Source organism: Symsagittifera roscoffensis, chromosome 6 (genome assembly GCF_963678635.1).
Source record: "Symsagittifera roscoffensis chromosome 6, txSymRosc1.1, whole genome shotgun sequence".
In the NCBI taxonomy this organism is placed as follows: Eukaryota; Metazoa; Xenacoelomorpha; order Acoela; family Convolutidae; genus Symsagittifera; species Symsagittifera roscoffensis.
Genome location: NC_087067.1, coordinates 51138571 through 51154012, shown reverse-complemented (window position 1 = coordinate 51154012; position 15442 = coordinate 51138571). Strand labels below are relative to the sequence as shown.

Here is a 15442-nt window from a genome sequence, read left to right as displayed (position 1 = left end):
ACATTAAAAGGGGCAACTTTTAGAAGGCTAGAGTGGTCTGCCTGTTCCTACAATCCCCGTCCCTCTGTCTGACACTTCACTACTAGCTGTCAGAGGAGTGGATACTTTTGCGACCATTAAAGTAAACAACGCCGTTCTTTGAAAGTGTTTCTTACATTAAGTGTTACACTTTTCGAGTTCATTTCAAGCGAATCTATAATTTGAGAGAGAGAGAGAGAGTTATAAAAAAATAGACAATCTGGTGAACACTTCAGAAAAAACTTATAGAGCGCTAGAGTCAAGCCTGAAGCGCATATACAATGTCTAAATTATGGCTTGAGCATTTAGAATTGGCCTTACTTATACTAATAGGTAAGATTTTACATTTAAACTCGTTTGAGCGTTTACCCCCTATCTGTGATCTTCACCAAATGACGCTTGGGTTAATTAACATTGTCAGATGGTTTTGAAACTAGGCGTGCGTGGTTTTTTTTTGAATTTTAAACATTTCGTATAAATTGACATCCTTGTAAATCAATGGTTCACGCAAAACCATTTTTGACGTTGATGGCGTGTAAACAGTTGAAAAGCCAATAATCTTTATACAATACCCTCATCAATCAACTAATAACTATCACTTATAAATTTTAGTCTTTTGGCTCGGGTTAATTTTATACGCGCTTCACCGCAAAAAAAAAGAGTTCTCATGATCTTCTACGGAATTCTTTGACGTCTCCAGGTACTTAAAAACTGGCCTTCCGCCCCTCACACAAGTGTTTTGTATTTTTGATAAAAATGTTAAAAGTAATGTTTTTTTTTCACTCATTCAATCTATTAATTTAGTCGGAGGAGTGAACTTGCCTTACTTTTGGTGCACGAGGACGCCATTGTCTCTCTTTCTCAGCGGGGTTGATTCTACTCCTCTCCTGGCCAATGACACTCTAGGCGACTACGAGGCAGTTGAACTGGGCAATCTGACCTCAGACGAACAAATCTTGAATAAGAGATACAATGTTACCAAATCGGAAGAGAAGACGAAATTCTGCTTCAGCCTAGGTAAACTTGACCTTTTTTGTAGCGAAATTTCTGTTTGTACTTTAAGAAAAAATGTATGTACAACAAGGAAAAGAGACAGGTGGTCATCTAGCTTTTTCCTTTTTTCCCCAGCATTTCAAATTTACCTTTTTTAAAATTAACTTACGTGTTATTATGGCTGACTGCGTGACGTTACGATGTAAAGTATGAAGAGAGATTCTTTTTACTATAAATAATTTCTTGGTCGTGCGAAAATTCTTTACACTATGGCAACGTCAAAAAAGCTCTTCAATGCTCAAATTCAAATGTAGGGAAAGTGAAAAAGAGCCGATCCTCTCAAGGAAGCCTCAAATTTGAATCTGAAAAACTAAAATCATTCAGACTAGTTTTGGACTCTTTATTATCGTTGCAAACCCCATCCCACCAACCTCAGCATACTCATAGCTCTTTTACCCCTTCTCAGATATGAATCAATGTTTTGGTGTAACGAGCGGTTTTGCGAGGTTAAGTATGAATCATAAATATGTTTCGAATATCTGCTAACCTGGAAAAATAGCATTGTGGGTTTTTGTATTATGAGGATCTGCATTTTTTGCTTAATGGAAACGCGTATAACTTGATACGGGAGACTACAATGGGTAAAAAAAATCTTGTGCGGTGCATGTTGTTGGATTTCTCTTCAAAATTTTTAAAATTTTGAAAATTTGTATTGTACAGTAATTTAATTCAAAATTTAAAAAATATATATATTTCTGATTATAAACAACAATTGATTTGTTCTTCCTGAAGAGCATATTTTTTTGAGCATGGTTCATTCCACCATTCAGGCAAAACAAAATCTTAGACAATTTGTGTGATTTAAGGTTTTGTCCTGTTTCCTGCCTTTTTTGTTTTCATTTTTTAAGCTTTTGCTATGAAATTATTATGTTTTTTAGAAATCAAAAGATTTGAATTGGCAATTTTTCAGCTTTCTTTCCAAATTTGAAAAAACTGAGCTCAAATTGTGCCGCAACATTTCATTTTTAAGCTTTTTTGAGGAACACATATCTGTTTTTTGGTACTTATTGTTTTTTTTTCTAAAAATGTACCGGGCTTGGGGTAACATTGGGTCGAATTTAGAGAAGCTTGAATAGGCTTTAAATCAACGTTACAGATTATTTGCCAGTTACAAAATGAAAATTTTTTGCCCAATTTTTCGTACCTGTTCAGCTCACTAATATTTTGCTTAGCTGTTATTGATTCTAGTAGCACACAATGTTCCGACTACATCCATTAAAAATTTTTAAAAAAATAAGGTGTTTTGATGGTTTTTTTTTCTCAAATTGTTGTCGTTTTGTTTATCTGTGGTGTTATAACACAAATGAAAAAATCAAGCAATTAAAAAAATTAGGCATGATAGATAACAGTTGTTTTCTAAACTTCAACAAAAAAAAACAACAATAAATTTATAAATTTACACAATAATTTTTGAATAAACACTTTTTATTGAATAAATACCCAAGCTTCCAACGGCAGTTCACAGGAAAAAATTGAGCTTTTTTTGTAAAAGAAAACTATAATCAAATTTTTTCGAACGAGCACAGCAAAAACTTCAAAAGCTGGCACGAAACTCCTATTTTTCTCCTCGAGACTGCGACAATTTTTAAAAATTTCAAAAATAGTTCCAAAAAAAACTTGAGAGGACTTTTTTATCATATATTATTCAAATTATTGTGACAATTTTTTGATTTCTTATATTACCTGATTTTACTTGAGGAAAACGAGAGATTTGAAAAAAGGAAGGAGCTTTTGTTTATGCAGGTTTTAATGTTTTTCTTTCTAATTGGTTCTTTTGTTTTCAAAAAAACCATTTCTATATTCTATTCGGAATTTCTGGATGCCTATTTTCACAAAGTAATGGAAGTTTTTCTACACTAGCCTCTGTATCGATAATTTTTTGACAACAAAGTCATTTCTTTGAAGATTTTTTGTAGTCTTTGTAGTCTATGACACAGCGTTACAACCGGTCCGATAACCAGCCCGAGAACTGAAAATCTGTTTACCCTTACTGCTTGCTACTAATTCTGGCAAAATATACATTCTTTGCATTTTGTTTCAGTTTCCCGCCCTCTGTAAAATTACAAAATAACGTTGTTGAAAAACTGTTCGTGGCAATTTGATTGCGAAAGTTTTTCCAAAGGTCTGCACACTTGTTCACGGTCACATGTCTTACTGCTGCAGTTAGAATGTTGAAAGTCATTTTGAATAGGCTTTCATATCTCTTTCATAATTCGAAACGGGGTCTGGAAAAGATCCGCCCATTTTCAGTCGACCATTTTAATTTTTGCAAAAAAGGCTCTTTTCCAGTTTCCCACCCCCTCGTAAAAATGCAAAACAAAGCTTTTCAAAAATTGTTCACACGGCAGTTTGCATGTTAGATGTATTTTAAAATTTGTGCACCTGTTCACGCTGACACGTTTTGATGCCGTTTTTAACATGGGAAATCATTTCGAAAGACTTTTAATATTGAATTTCTCAAAAAATCACAGAGAGGGGGACTGGAAAAGAGCAAAAAAAAAAACGTGTTTCAAATAAGGTTTTTTTTGAAAATTTTTCCTGATATAAATTGCACCTAAACGTTTCCATGTAAGCAAATGGAAAATTTTTAAGGTATTTTCCTCTACATTACACAGGCATCAAAATTAGAGTAAAACAAGTAATTTTACAATGCTAGGTTTAAAAACTGAATGATGGCCATAGCTTTACTACTTCACGCATCAATTTTTAGTTCAACACATCCATGTGAATAAAATATAACAATGAAGTATTTGCAGCTGAAAAAAGGAAAGGAAAAAAGCCAGGTTTGTCGTTTTTTCTACATGTAAAACCCGGCATGAAAGCTTTTTTTCAAGTTTATGTTCTTTTCGGCTCTGTTTCTTCCTTACTCCCCTCACATGCTTTTTTAAAAGTAATTCTTCTGTTCTTACACTCTGAGTGATACCAAAATTGGCATGCGGACTAAAAAGGTTGCGACAAAAATGTTTGTACGTAATATTTTGACGTGTAAAACCCCTCGTTACAACATACAATTGATGTTTATGAATGGTGCGCGGAGAGTGAGAAGAAAAAACAGCCTGCTTTGAAAACACGTACACAAGAAAACTCAAAAACCTATTAAAACTTGGGGCTAGCAGGAAAGTTATAAGACGGTTGTTAAGATCAATCAGCATTCAATCAATAAGGAAAACAGAAAGAAATTAATATATCTCACATTGGGAAAATGGATAAAAAACAGCCCTGGAAGAAAGCGAATTAATTATTCAGCTTTTAAGCAAATAAATTGAATTCCAGGAGAATCACAAGCGTTATGACAAACTTGACATCAAATGAGTTCGAGTAAAAAATAGGTTCAAAAGCAGCTAGCAACTGTGCCAGCTAGCTGCTTCAGCCGAAGGTATTCGTCCTCGCGACGCTCACCCTAATGTCTTGGTATTACAAACAAATTCTTTGATTTTCAAGGAAGCAGATACAGGTTTTAGTGTTACCTTTTTTCTTAATTCTTTTGATACATGCCAGATTTACAGCAGGACATTAATTCTGATTGAAAACATTATAGTAAATTCATGCGACTTTTAAATATAGTCGGTGGGTCTATTAAAACTTCAAACGTTCCAAGTCTGGAATATATTGGTTAGCATTAAAAGTTTTGTAGTCTATCCAAATTGGTTGATATTCATTCCTTATATTTTTTATTGTACAGGATATAGGCCTTTTTTTCCAATCCCCTCAGCCTTTTTAATTTAACATTGTCATAATGCAATGAAACTTGGGATACTGAACAAACTAACAGTTGTGATCAGTTTTGTTCTTCATATTTTACACCCACACATCACGCATTTAGCCGTAAAAACACGTATAACAACTATAAAATTAGAAAAAAGGCGTGGAGGAAAGAGTGGAAAAGAGCCAGATTATACACCATTGAAGGTGCAAAAATTCAATTTATTTAAAAATCAGCAACATTGCCAACCTTTTAATTGCTGTTTTATTTTTCGATTCGTTCCACTCACCTCTAAACACGAGAAAATAATTTCACATTCCAGACAACTTTTCGTTTTCGCGAAGGTTCTGAATTGCAAATTGTGGAACAGTCGATAACAAGTTTATAATAGCTTATCTGATAACAAGCAAGGGCTCTTTTCCAGTTTCCTTCACCAGTATGTTTAAAATTGAAAAAAAAATGGCTCATTTTCTTAGAAAATTTAAAAACTAGTTCACTTGTTCACGCTGACACGTTTTACTGTAGTTTAGAAAATCAAAATCATTTACTCATCAATAACACGACAAAAAACGGAGGGGGACTTGAAAAGAGCCCATGTAACCAACTGGAATTCAGAAGCTTAAATTTAAGTGGCTCCATTTCCGGCGATGCTTGTAAGAGCCCGTGCGCTAATAGATTTGCACGTGCCCTCTGAGTGTACGAGAAATGGAATTGGTGTTCTGATAAGCTATGTTTGATCTTTTACAGTTTCCCACCCTCGTAAAATTACAAAATTAATCTGTTCACAAATTGTTCACACGGCATTTTGAATGTTGTAGAAGTTTTCCACCTGTTCACGCTGACACGTTTTGATGCAGTTTATAACATGGAAAGTAATTTTGAAAAGCCTTTAAATTTTGAATTTCAGAACAAATCAAAGGCGGGAATTGGAAAAGAGCCGCTACTTTATCCCAATTGTGTTCTGACTAGCTGTTCCAATTGTACGGGGAATAGTTGTAGGAAAAATCAGAACACCAATTTTTTACCTGTTAAATAAGGAAAAGTTGCTGGAATTAGGCCAAAGCAAGGATTGATGCAACTTTCTAAATGGGAGCTTTTGTTTTTAGATCTTTCTCTCTGTTTAAAAATAGAAAAACTTAGACAATTGATTTTCTCGCCAAAGATTTGAACGGTTATATACAGTTTAATGGAAGCACTTCAAGAAAAAATTAATCATTTGGTTGTCTCAAAACTCATTATATTATAAGTTATAACCAATTGGCTGCTGAAAATGAATAATGACAGTTCGGAATGAACTTTGGTACGAATAAAATGTGATATGCTTAGAATACAGAAACACGCTCAAAAATTTTTTCTTAAAAATTCCTAAAATGAACTCCATGCCTAAATTGGCACGGCAGAAAAGTTGTCGCTATACTCTAAAGTCAACTCTGATTAGAAGGGAAAATAGTTTCTGCTAAAAATGATGTTTATTACACCTCAACCTGATCTATTTTTTTCCTTCAAAGCATAAGTGCTACCATGATTCTCTATTGTTTTTATACCTAAAGACGTTATCCTTTCTCGCAGCTTCTACCAGTTAGTTTGTTCACGCCTGAAGCACTATGCACTAATGCAATTTCACGTGACCTTCCGTCTGCTCTCAATGAACAAAAAGAGTTATAATTCATATAATCTTTGACCATATAAAAAGGTCTACTCAGCCAAAACAAATGAAAAGAAAACCTGACTATTCAGAAAGAAGTTAATTAACAAAATTCAGAAGAGTGCAGAACAAAAAACATCTATAAACAATCAAGGATCAAAAATAATTTTTAACTACTATGCGTTTGTCGGGAGGCGACAATTCGTCTCAAGCGACGAATTGCAGCTATTTTAAAAAGCGCCAATTCTCACCAAGCGTCAATTCGTAGCAAGCGACAGTTAGCAGCACGGTTACTTGCTAATTGGGGGTTTTAAAAAAAGATTCGAATTGAGCAAAGGGTTTTGTGATGGTTGTGAGGGGATTAAATTTTAGCGAGCGATTTAAATTTTCAATTTAGCATCAGTTTTGAAGTAAACACCAAATTGAAATGAATTAACAGCAAAGATAAGAGTAATTGCACGTTAGTAGCATCTGAAACACCCTCGTTTCGATTTATTTGTTTCAATTGTATCTTGCAAATCATTATACTTACTGATACCATTATGCCTTTAATTTTTACTATGTGTCAGCTAGCAAAACAGCAACTTGTCCACAATGGAGAAACTTTCAACCAAAATCGCCACAACAATGCAGCTGATAAACCCAGTTGGTGATGCATGAAGAGACTGCGTAAAGCTTGAGCCACCATCGCAGATAAAATGTCAGCATATCTGGAGAACATGACCACTAAAATATTACATGCAAGGAGGAAGTCAAAAATTGACTTGAACAAAACTTTGACATGAGCGCGAAATTAAACTTTCAAAATGAAAAAAAAATCATTTTATAAATTGTTTTAGAACTGTTAACTAACATGACTGCAAGGCGTGCGTTTCTGTGGGAGAAACTGGCAACTCACAAGGGAAAAAACATAACCCTCGAACAGGCTAATTTTATAAAGACTGGAAGAATTTACGAGGAATCAAACAGTTTTTTGGCCTAATACAAAACTATAATAGTAAAACTAGAAATAAACGTGCCATTAAACAGAAAAAAATGAAGCCTCGCAGGATAATTTACATTGAAACCGATGGGGATGTTAGCCTCGAAACAGTTGCTAGCTCGCCTAAGTACAAGTCACTCGCGAGAATTGTTCAGCGACAACGAGCAATTCTGATTCCGCCCAGAATCAATTCAGGACATTGTCGTGCCTTTGGAGCTAAGCAAGTCCGTGAGGGGAGATAATATCTTCCTTTTTGACTCGGGGTCAGATGACAAAAACCAGGTTTAAATTTTGCAAGCGACGAGAACTTAAAAACTTCTTTGGAAAGCAACACAGTCTGGCATGCAGATTGGACATTTAAAGCATGTGCAGCGTTATTTTATCAATTTGATACAATTCAAGATGGGGTTAGCAATCAAACAGTTTAATTAGTTTTCTTTCTTCTTCTTTAATGAGAAGTTTTCTACAAAACTACAAAGTCTGTCGAGAACAAATTGATTAAAATAATTGCCGGATAAAGTGCCGCCAAGGTGACAAAAAACAACAAAAAGCCAAGTCGGAAGAATTGAACTCCCGTAACATTAAAAAAACAATAAGACTCTAAAGCAACTCGAGGGCCTCTCGCTCAATTTTGATGCATAGTTTCTTTGTATTTCAATTTAACCCTTTCATCTAATCACTTTTTTCAAATGCTACGAGTAGTAGCTTTTTACAAATGCTACGAATGGTCGCTGGAAACGAATTGACGCTTGCGACGAGTTTTCGCCATCCCTGCGTTTTTCATACATACCTCAATTGATGTGACTGCAGGAAAAAATTATCAAAACAAAAATATGGATCTGCTAGCTACACAGCATCAACGTTTTAGTACCTCAGCTCATCAGCTAAAAAAAGAATTCGAACTGATTTGAAAAAATCTATCTGAAAGATGATGTACATTCGATTTTAAATTCAGAAAAAAAATTTTGCCAAGACCATCAAACACAAATCAAGAATACTACTTGCAGATCAAAAAATTATACCATGTAGAAAACAAGTTATCTTTTTATCTCACTAATTGTATGAGTGCGATTAGTGATTAGCGTACGTTTGCACAAGAACGATCAGTGTACAAGAGTTTCCTGGTAGTATCCAAGTGCGAAAAAAGTAATTTTCTATACTGTTTTTCTATAATGTGTACTTGTTTCTTTTTCAAAAGTTCATAACACCGTTTTGCAAAAAAATTGTTTCAAATTTATCTAAAAAGCTTTTCTTTTTCAGCTGGAAAATTTGTTTGCAAATTCGCTCACATGAAAGTTGCCATATAACTCTTTAGTTTATCCTTTTTTTTCCAATTCTGCACATAAGTTTATTATTTTGATAAAAGCTAATTGTCCTTTTTGATAAAATTGTAAAAGAAAACGTCGTGAGATGTGAAAAGCACATATTATTGGTATGGTATAATAAATTTGATTTTCAATTTTAATTTGAATAAAACAGTATCTTTCACGTAAGCTTTTTTCAATCTACATTAGAATTCCTTACTGATGATGTCACCTTAAATTGTGGTTCAGAAAATTGGATTCTGCTTAACTAGCAGATGGATAGTTTTGCTTCGTTATTTTTCCAGCTGTCTTTTGGACTGAACTATATATAAATAAAATCATAATTCAAATTCTATGTTTTTTTTCTAAAGGAAGAATTCATTTTTTTTCAAAGTTGCTTAATTTTTTGAGGATTGATAAAAAACACAAACTCAGCCTAACATTCAATTTTGTTGGTCTGACTTTAGTTGGCCTTCAATTTATACTTTTGAATCGTCTTATTAATCAAGTTTTCTCTTTATTTTCTTTTTCATTTAAGTAGCTATCATTATGTGACCAAAAATCAGCACGCTAGTAATCTACAGAGTGTAAAATTTTGTTTTGCTATTTGCAATAACATATTTTGTTTTAGACGTTTTTAACTAGTTGGCAAGAAAAGCGTGATTGGATGACATTGCTAGTCATAAGTAGTGCAAAAATGGAGAGCACTCGAATTTTGAAAGAAAAAACAAAATGTACGGCTACATCTGCCAGTCTGCCAGTTATTTTTCCTCTGTTTGGCTAATTTTATTTAAAAAAATTATCTCTTCCTTGAAAATATATATATTTTTTTTGTTTTAGGTGTAAGCTTTTGTAAATTCATTAGTTCACATTTAAACATTTCAAAAACATTTAAACAGCACTCCGTTTAAAGATTGCAATAGTTCAGTTGGGTTCAGAAAACTTCAGGTTCTCCATTCTGGAATAAGGTTTTCTAGATGCGTGAAAAATTAGTTGCGCATGCGATAAGAAATAATCTCAGCAAATAATTGATTTATTCAGTGTGAAACATTATAGCGGCTTATGAAATTAATTTTTTATGCTTCCAAAAATCATTGAGGTTGTTGAACTTTAGCAATTTTTTTGTTTAAAAGAAACATTTTTATTTGATTTTCATCTAGAACTGACTAAATCGGTCCATTTTGAGAGATTTAGGGAGTAAAAACTTGTATTTCATACAAATGTAATTACTAAATAGCATGTTCTAAATATCTCAACTCGCAACGAACTTCAATGAACAACAAGACTGCCTTTTCAGGTTTATGGAGCAGTAATAACATAAAAAAAAACTATGAAAATCATTCCCCCACACGCCATAATAAGCACAAAAGGATAGATTTCGCTCTTTGTAACAAATCAATTATGGCAAATAAGCTTCTTTCAACCAATTTGGAACAATTTCTAAGACGGATTAAATCTCCGCTTACGCATTAATAGCGTGAAATATATCGTGCGTTAATTGCCCAAAAATTGCCAAAATGGCAATCTTTAAACCCCCATATTTGTACGAAAAATGATCACAGGCGTAATATCTTTTCAAATTTAAGCTCAAGACAACAATACCTTTTGAATGATTTTAAAAACAAAATCCGTCAGAAATGGCTAGTTAAAAAGTCAAAATTTGTCTGAAAAAAACCCACCCCGAGCACAAATATACCGTTACTTTCGTATCGAAAGTCGGAACAATAATATATTATAATTGATTCTCATATTCAAATGATTGTCAATATAATTGATTATGACTACACTTTGGAACCACGTAACCGACTGTAATTCATTTAAAATCGATTTAAAATCCATTATAATGGATTATGGTAGACTATAATCTGTACATTTTTTTTTCAAAATTTTACTCAAAAATTACTCAAAAAAATTTCTGATGTGAAATTTTTAAATAACGCCTGGATAGGCTAAAAAGCAAAATCATTTTTTTTAATTTATGAAACAAGAACCGAAATGAGTGCAAAACTTTATAATTCGTGAAAATTTTCATTAGTTTTTGCAAATGTACTGATGAAGGAAAAACTATTGTTCTCACACCCTAAAATAACTGGAACAAATATGGAAAGTTTTGAATTTTGCAAAGCTTGAAGATGATATCAATTGCTATTAGCTTTCTCAAAGATGTATCCATAGCTCAAAACATGATCGAAACAATGGAGATGAATACAATATTAATTTTATTTGTTCCGGCCAAAAACAGGTAGATACTACTTCCGGGGCAGTACAACAGTGCCGAAGTACAACAGTGCCGAAGTACAACAGTGCCGAAAACAAACTTTACAATGTAAAGATAGGGTGTGTTTGTTGCAGTTGAGGAGAATGTGCATGTGTATCATAGAGAGAACTACACGTGTGAGGATATGGGGGCGAAGGCAGGGGACAGATGGCAACATCGGAACAACTTCTGCCAGTGTGTGAGCAAATCCCCAAACTCCACTGCAATCCAAAACACACACATCAAAGGTCAGTATATCACACGTATTCATGTTGTAAAACAAACTACAAGAGTAAAGTTTGTGGGGAGTATAAGGAAATTGAAATATTCGCCCAGTTTTTGAAATTTAATTCAAAATTTCAAAGATTGATTATTTTATAGGTTTGTTTCTGATGTGGAAATCCCTCATTTGCGAAATTTTTTTAACCAATCAGAAATATGCGAAAGAATTATGCGGGATAAACTATTATCTTTCGGACAGTTTTAAGAGCGTTGATTGGTTGAGAGCTTTCGCGCATTCGGCCCTTCGCGCATGAGAATATCCCCGGTCGCTAAGTTTTATATAGAAAAAATAACACACACTACAATTAGTTCTTCGACTGGGGTCCATTTAGGTCTGATCCACTTCTACTTGGGCACTTGTCAAGTGTTTAACGAACATCACAACCACACTGCCATCTACACTAACCAGAAGGAGGTGCCCTCTATCAACTACAGATTCAGATGTCTCTGCATGTGTCAGACAGCAGCTGTGCCCATATCAATAAGACAGCCATGCTACATTGACTGCCAGTGGATAAATGGTAAGGGCAGATAGAAAAACGAAAGATTTTTTAAGGGTAAAGCGGGATTAGCTTTTCTCAGGGTGAGGTTATTTAGCTTTTTTAAGTGTATGGGGGGCTTAGCTTGTACCGGTGAGTGTGCGTGGATGGGCCACGGTTTTTTTAGCATTTGTGATGGGTATCACCTTCGCAGAAACTGCGTCACAGCTATTTGAACCAAATTTGAGTCTTCAGTTCATTGCGTTGATTAGGTTTATAACCCAAATACTATCTTAGGCCGCCGATAAAAATGCAACGAAAAAGCCAAAAAAAAGTAGAGAGAATGGCCAAAAATTAGAAAACTAATTAAAAAACTTCCTGCCCTTTTCAATTTTTCAGTTCCTCACATGTTACTAAAAATAGTGAATTATTTTTCAGGTTGCTGGGAAAATCAACGAACTCTGATTCAACCAGGCGCAGTCAATTCTGCTGGATGTTACTGCACCCACTATGGAAAGTTTGTGTGCAATTCAGTAAATTAAGCTGAACTGAATTCATGGCTCATCACTTAATCCTTGTCAGTAAGACACGCGAAAGAAACAAGCCTGAAGAAGTTACTAGGTGGCGGTTTGGTGAATCATAACGGTGCGTCTTTCAATTATGTTCTTTTTGATTAATACGACAAATTTTTTTGGTGCTTTGTTTTTGGAATTAATTGTACTTCTAAACCAAATTTGAAAGGCATTTGGAATAAAACCCGCTCAAACTCATCTAAAATTAATGTTTAGAAAAAAGTCGAATTGCTGAAATAATTTTCAACTTTTCTTGAAAAAAAAACACGGCTAAAATAAGCGAAAAGTCATTCGACTAAATTTTTAACAGAGTCAAAACTACTTTTAAAATCCACAAGCAACAAAATGCAGGCACTATAAAAAACTGTTTTTATCGTTTTTTTCTGCGCTGTTTTTTGTGCATAGAATCAGTGAAAAAACAAAAGTTTAGGATGTGAATAAAAAGATCATAATCGACTGCAGTTGTCCTCAAAATAGAAAAACCAAAGATAAAAGACGGAAAAATTTCATTAAAAAGTGTTCTCGAGGTAATGAGGTAATTTTTTCCGGAATAAAAATAATTTAATCAAAAAATTACTTTTTTCCCACTATGCGGCCTACTCGCTCGCTCTAATCGCTCAAAATCATGCTGAAACGTGAAATAATAAAACCGCTTTTCTCGTCACAAAGAAATTTGTCGATAAAATTTTAATATCATCCGAGCCAGGAATGAAAGGGCTTCAAAATTATATATTATTGAATTAAATTTGATTATTAGTTGTGGTATCTGATTTAGCGTGGGAAAAAATACAAAACGAAAGATTTTTTCCCCTTTTCAGTAGTCGGATGCTTTATATGCAAGCTCTAAGGCAGTGAGTGTATTAGAAGACTCGGTCACTAAACACTTTATGAACGTATTTTTTACTCACTTTTGATTGGTGATTATTTAGCAGCAAGGACCGATCGTTCTGCAAGCGGATAAGACACAAGTTTGGATTTTACCCTTTTTTGATAACAGTTTATAAGATATCGGCAACAAACATCTGGTGGCACACACGTACTATTTTACTTCATGATATTTTTATAGCTCGAGGATAAATTGATCATTTTAGTTCTCCTCAAAAAACCAAAAAAGCTCACCTTGCACGGAAAACGAAACGAAAAGTTCTAAATTTTTTAACAACAAAAAATTGAACCACACAAAATATGGTGATCGGACCAAATTTCAGTTTGAATGCGATGAGAAAAAGTGCTGTAGACAACTATTTCCATCGTAAATCGACTTGAGGCTCAATAGAAGAAACATATTTCCAAAATCAAAGCTGAACTGTCAAAAAGAAATTTTAAAATGCAAAAACAATACAAAATTAGGGAACAAACTATTAGAGAAAAAAAGAACAAGTTCAAATTCGATCCAGAAACCGAGCGATTACGAGTCAAGCGCCTTCACTATTAAGCCGGAATGTGCCTTCATGACCTAGAAAAAAAACTAGATTGGCTCTCTTCTTCCATATCAGATTGAAGGTAGTTTTCAAGTACTTTCATACTGGAGAAAGAGCGTAAGACAGTGCAAACTGTTAGTGGAAAGGTTGCTAAAACGGGCTGGCATTGTCGATTTGTGGCAGGCTTTTAGGGTATCAGTGATAACTGCTGGTGTATCACTGTAAGAGAAGGAAACGTCACAATCTCTCAGACTTAGAACGCGCTCCCAAATTTTCCCATTTGCAGAATGTTCTGGTACAGATCGACCAAGCCGTGAAAAGCTCCAGTTGCCTCTTTATCCAAAATCAAACAAAGAAGAGGCTTGCTCACTATAGAGCTAGGTTGAAACATCTAATTATTTTCGCAGCGAAAACGCTGATTTCAGTAACTTCCAATATATCGAACACCAGCGGTGAGTATGCACTACGGATAACAACAAACCAAATTTAAAAGCATTCAATTTTTACAGAGAAACAAGCTGAAACTTTTGAGGGCTCAGGATGAGCGAAAAACCACTTTCACTAACAAAACATCAATTTTCGACCATAACGTTAAAATTAGGCCAAATTTTACGAAATGACAAAACATCAATTTTCGACCATAACTTTAAAATTCAGTAAATCAACACTAGGCTGAGAGTATGCAGTCGCTTCTAACAATTTTTGTAAAACAAATAATTAATTGTTTCAAAAAGCTGAGTTTATAAAATTAGGTACACAAAAATTAAACTCTCAATTTTAACCATGGATAACAACAAACAGCTTGAAAATTTGATGAGGTTTAAGAGAAACCTTTATCAAAAACTTATATTTTTATTCAAGTCAAGCGCCTCATCAAGACGTTTCCGCACGATTTTACTCACAATTTAACTGCAATTCTTACCAACGTATAAAGTTTTCCAATTTAAACAGCTCAAAAGTTTGAGACGGGAAAACACAGTATATATTCGAGACTTATACCGAAAAGAATACTTTTGATTTAAACTGAAGTTTTTACTAATATCTCATTCAAACTTCAATAAAACCTACCTATAAAAATGTGTTTATATGTGACATCAACCAAATACCAGAAACCAAACAAACAAAAATATATACGGAAAACCAATTGATGATTGAAAATTATACAAATATGGACAAAATTAAAATATATAAAATGGATTATAAAAATTGTTTTCAGATTCAAATTGAAGCAAAATTTTATTATTAGTTTTAATGTTTGAAATTACGTGGCATTTAGAAACAATTTAAAAAATCAACAAATCAAAAGTAAAGACAACGGAGCAAGAAACTGGTTTTTTATGAATTACAATTTTTTTTCAGACGAGGAACATTATGCTACTCCAGTGGGTCCGATAATCAACAATACAGAGCGATCAACGAAGAATAAATTAGGTTCTAAATCAAAAGCAACTTAGGAATAAAAAATTCCATTTTCTCGAAAAATGGTCAGCTGATAGTCTCAATTGCTGTCCACGAATTAGAATAACCTCTATCTCCAAAAGTTAAAAGTACATGCAACAAACATTTTCCAAAGACTGAATCAGCTCATGTATTCACAAATTTCTCCAGAATTTTTCAGAGTCATCAAATTTAAAAATCTTTTAAAAAACAAAAAAGCAACAGACAGTTGGAAAAGAGCCAATGAACGCAAGAAAACAGAACAAGTACTGATTGTTTTTTTGAAAAA

At 33.8% G+C, this 15442-nt stretch overlaps 1 protein-coding gene across 1 annotated transcript; it reads left to right on the top strand.

Moving 5' to 3' along the window:
* Positions 1–204: 204 nt before the first annotated feature.
* Positions 205–12426, top strand: LOC134848238 (uncharacterized). Its single transcript, XM_063865622.1, has 5 exons — positions 205–351; positions 823–1035; positions 11058–11210; positions 11577–11765; positions 12162–12426. Exons 1-5 carry the CDS (start codon positions 300–302, stop codon positions 12263–12265), a joined length of 711 nt encoding a protein of 236 aa, XP_063721692.1. The 5' UTR covers positions 205–299; the 3' UTR covers positions 12266–12426.
* Positions 12427–15442: the final 3016 nt, after the last annotated feature.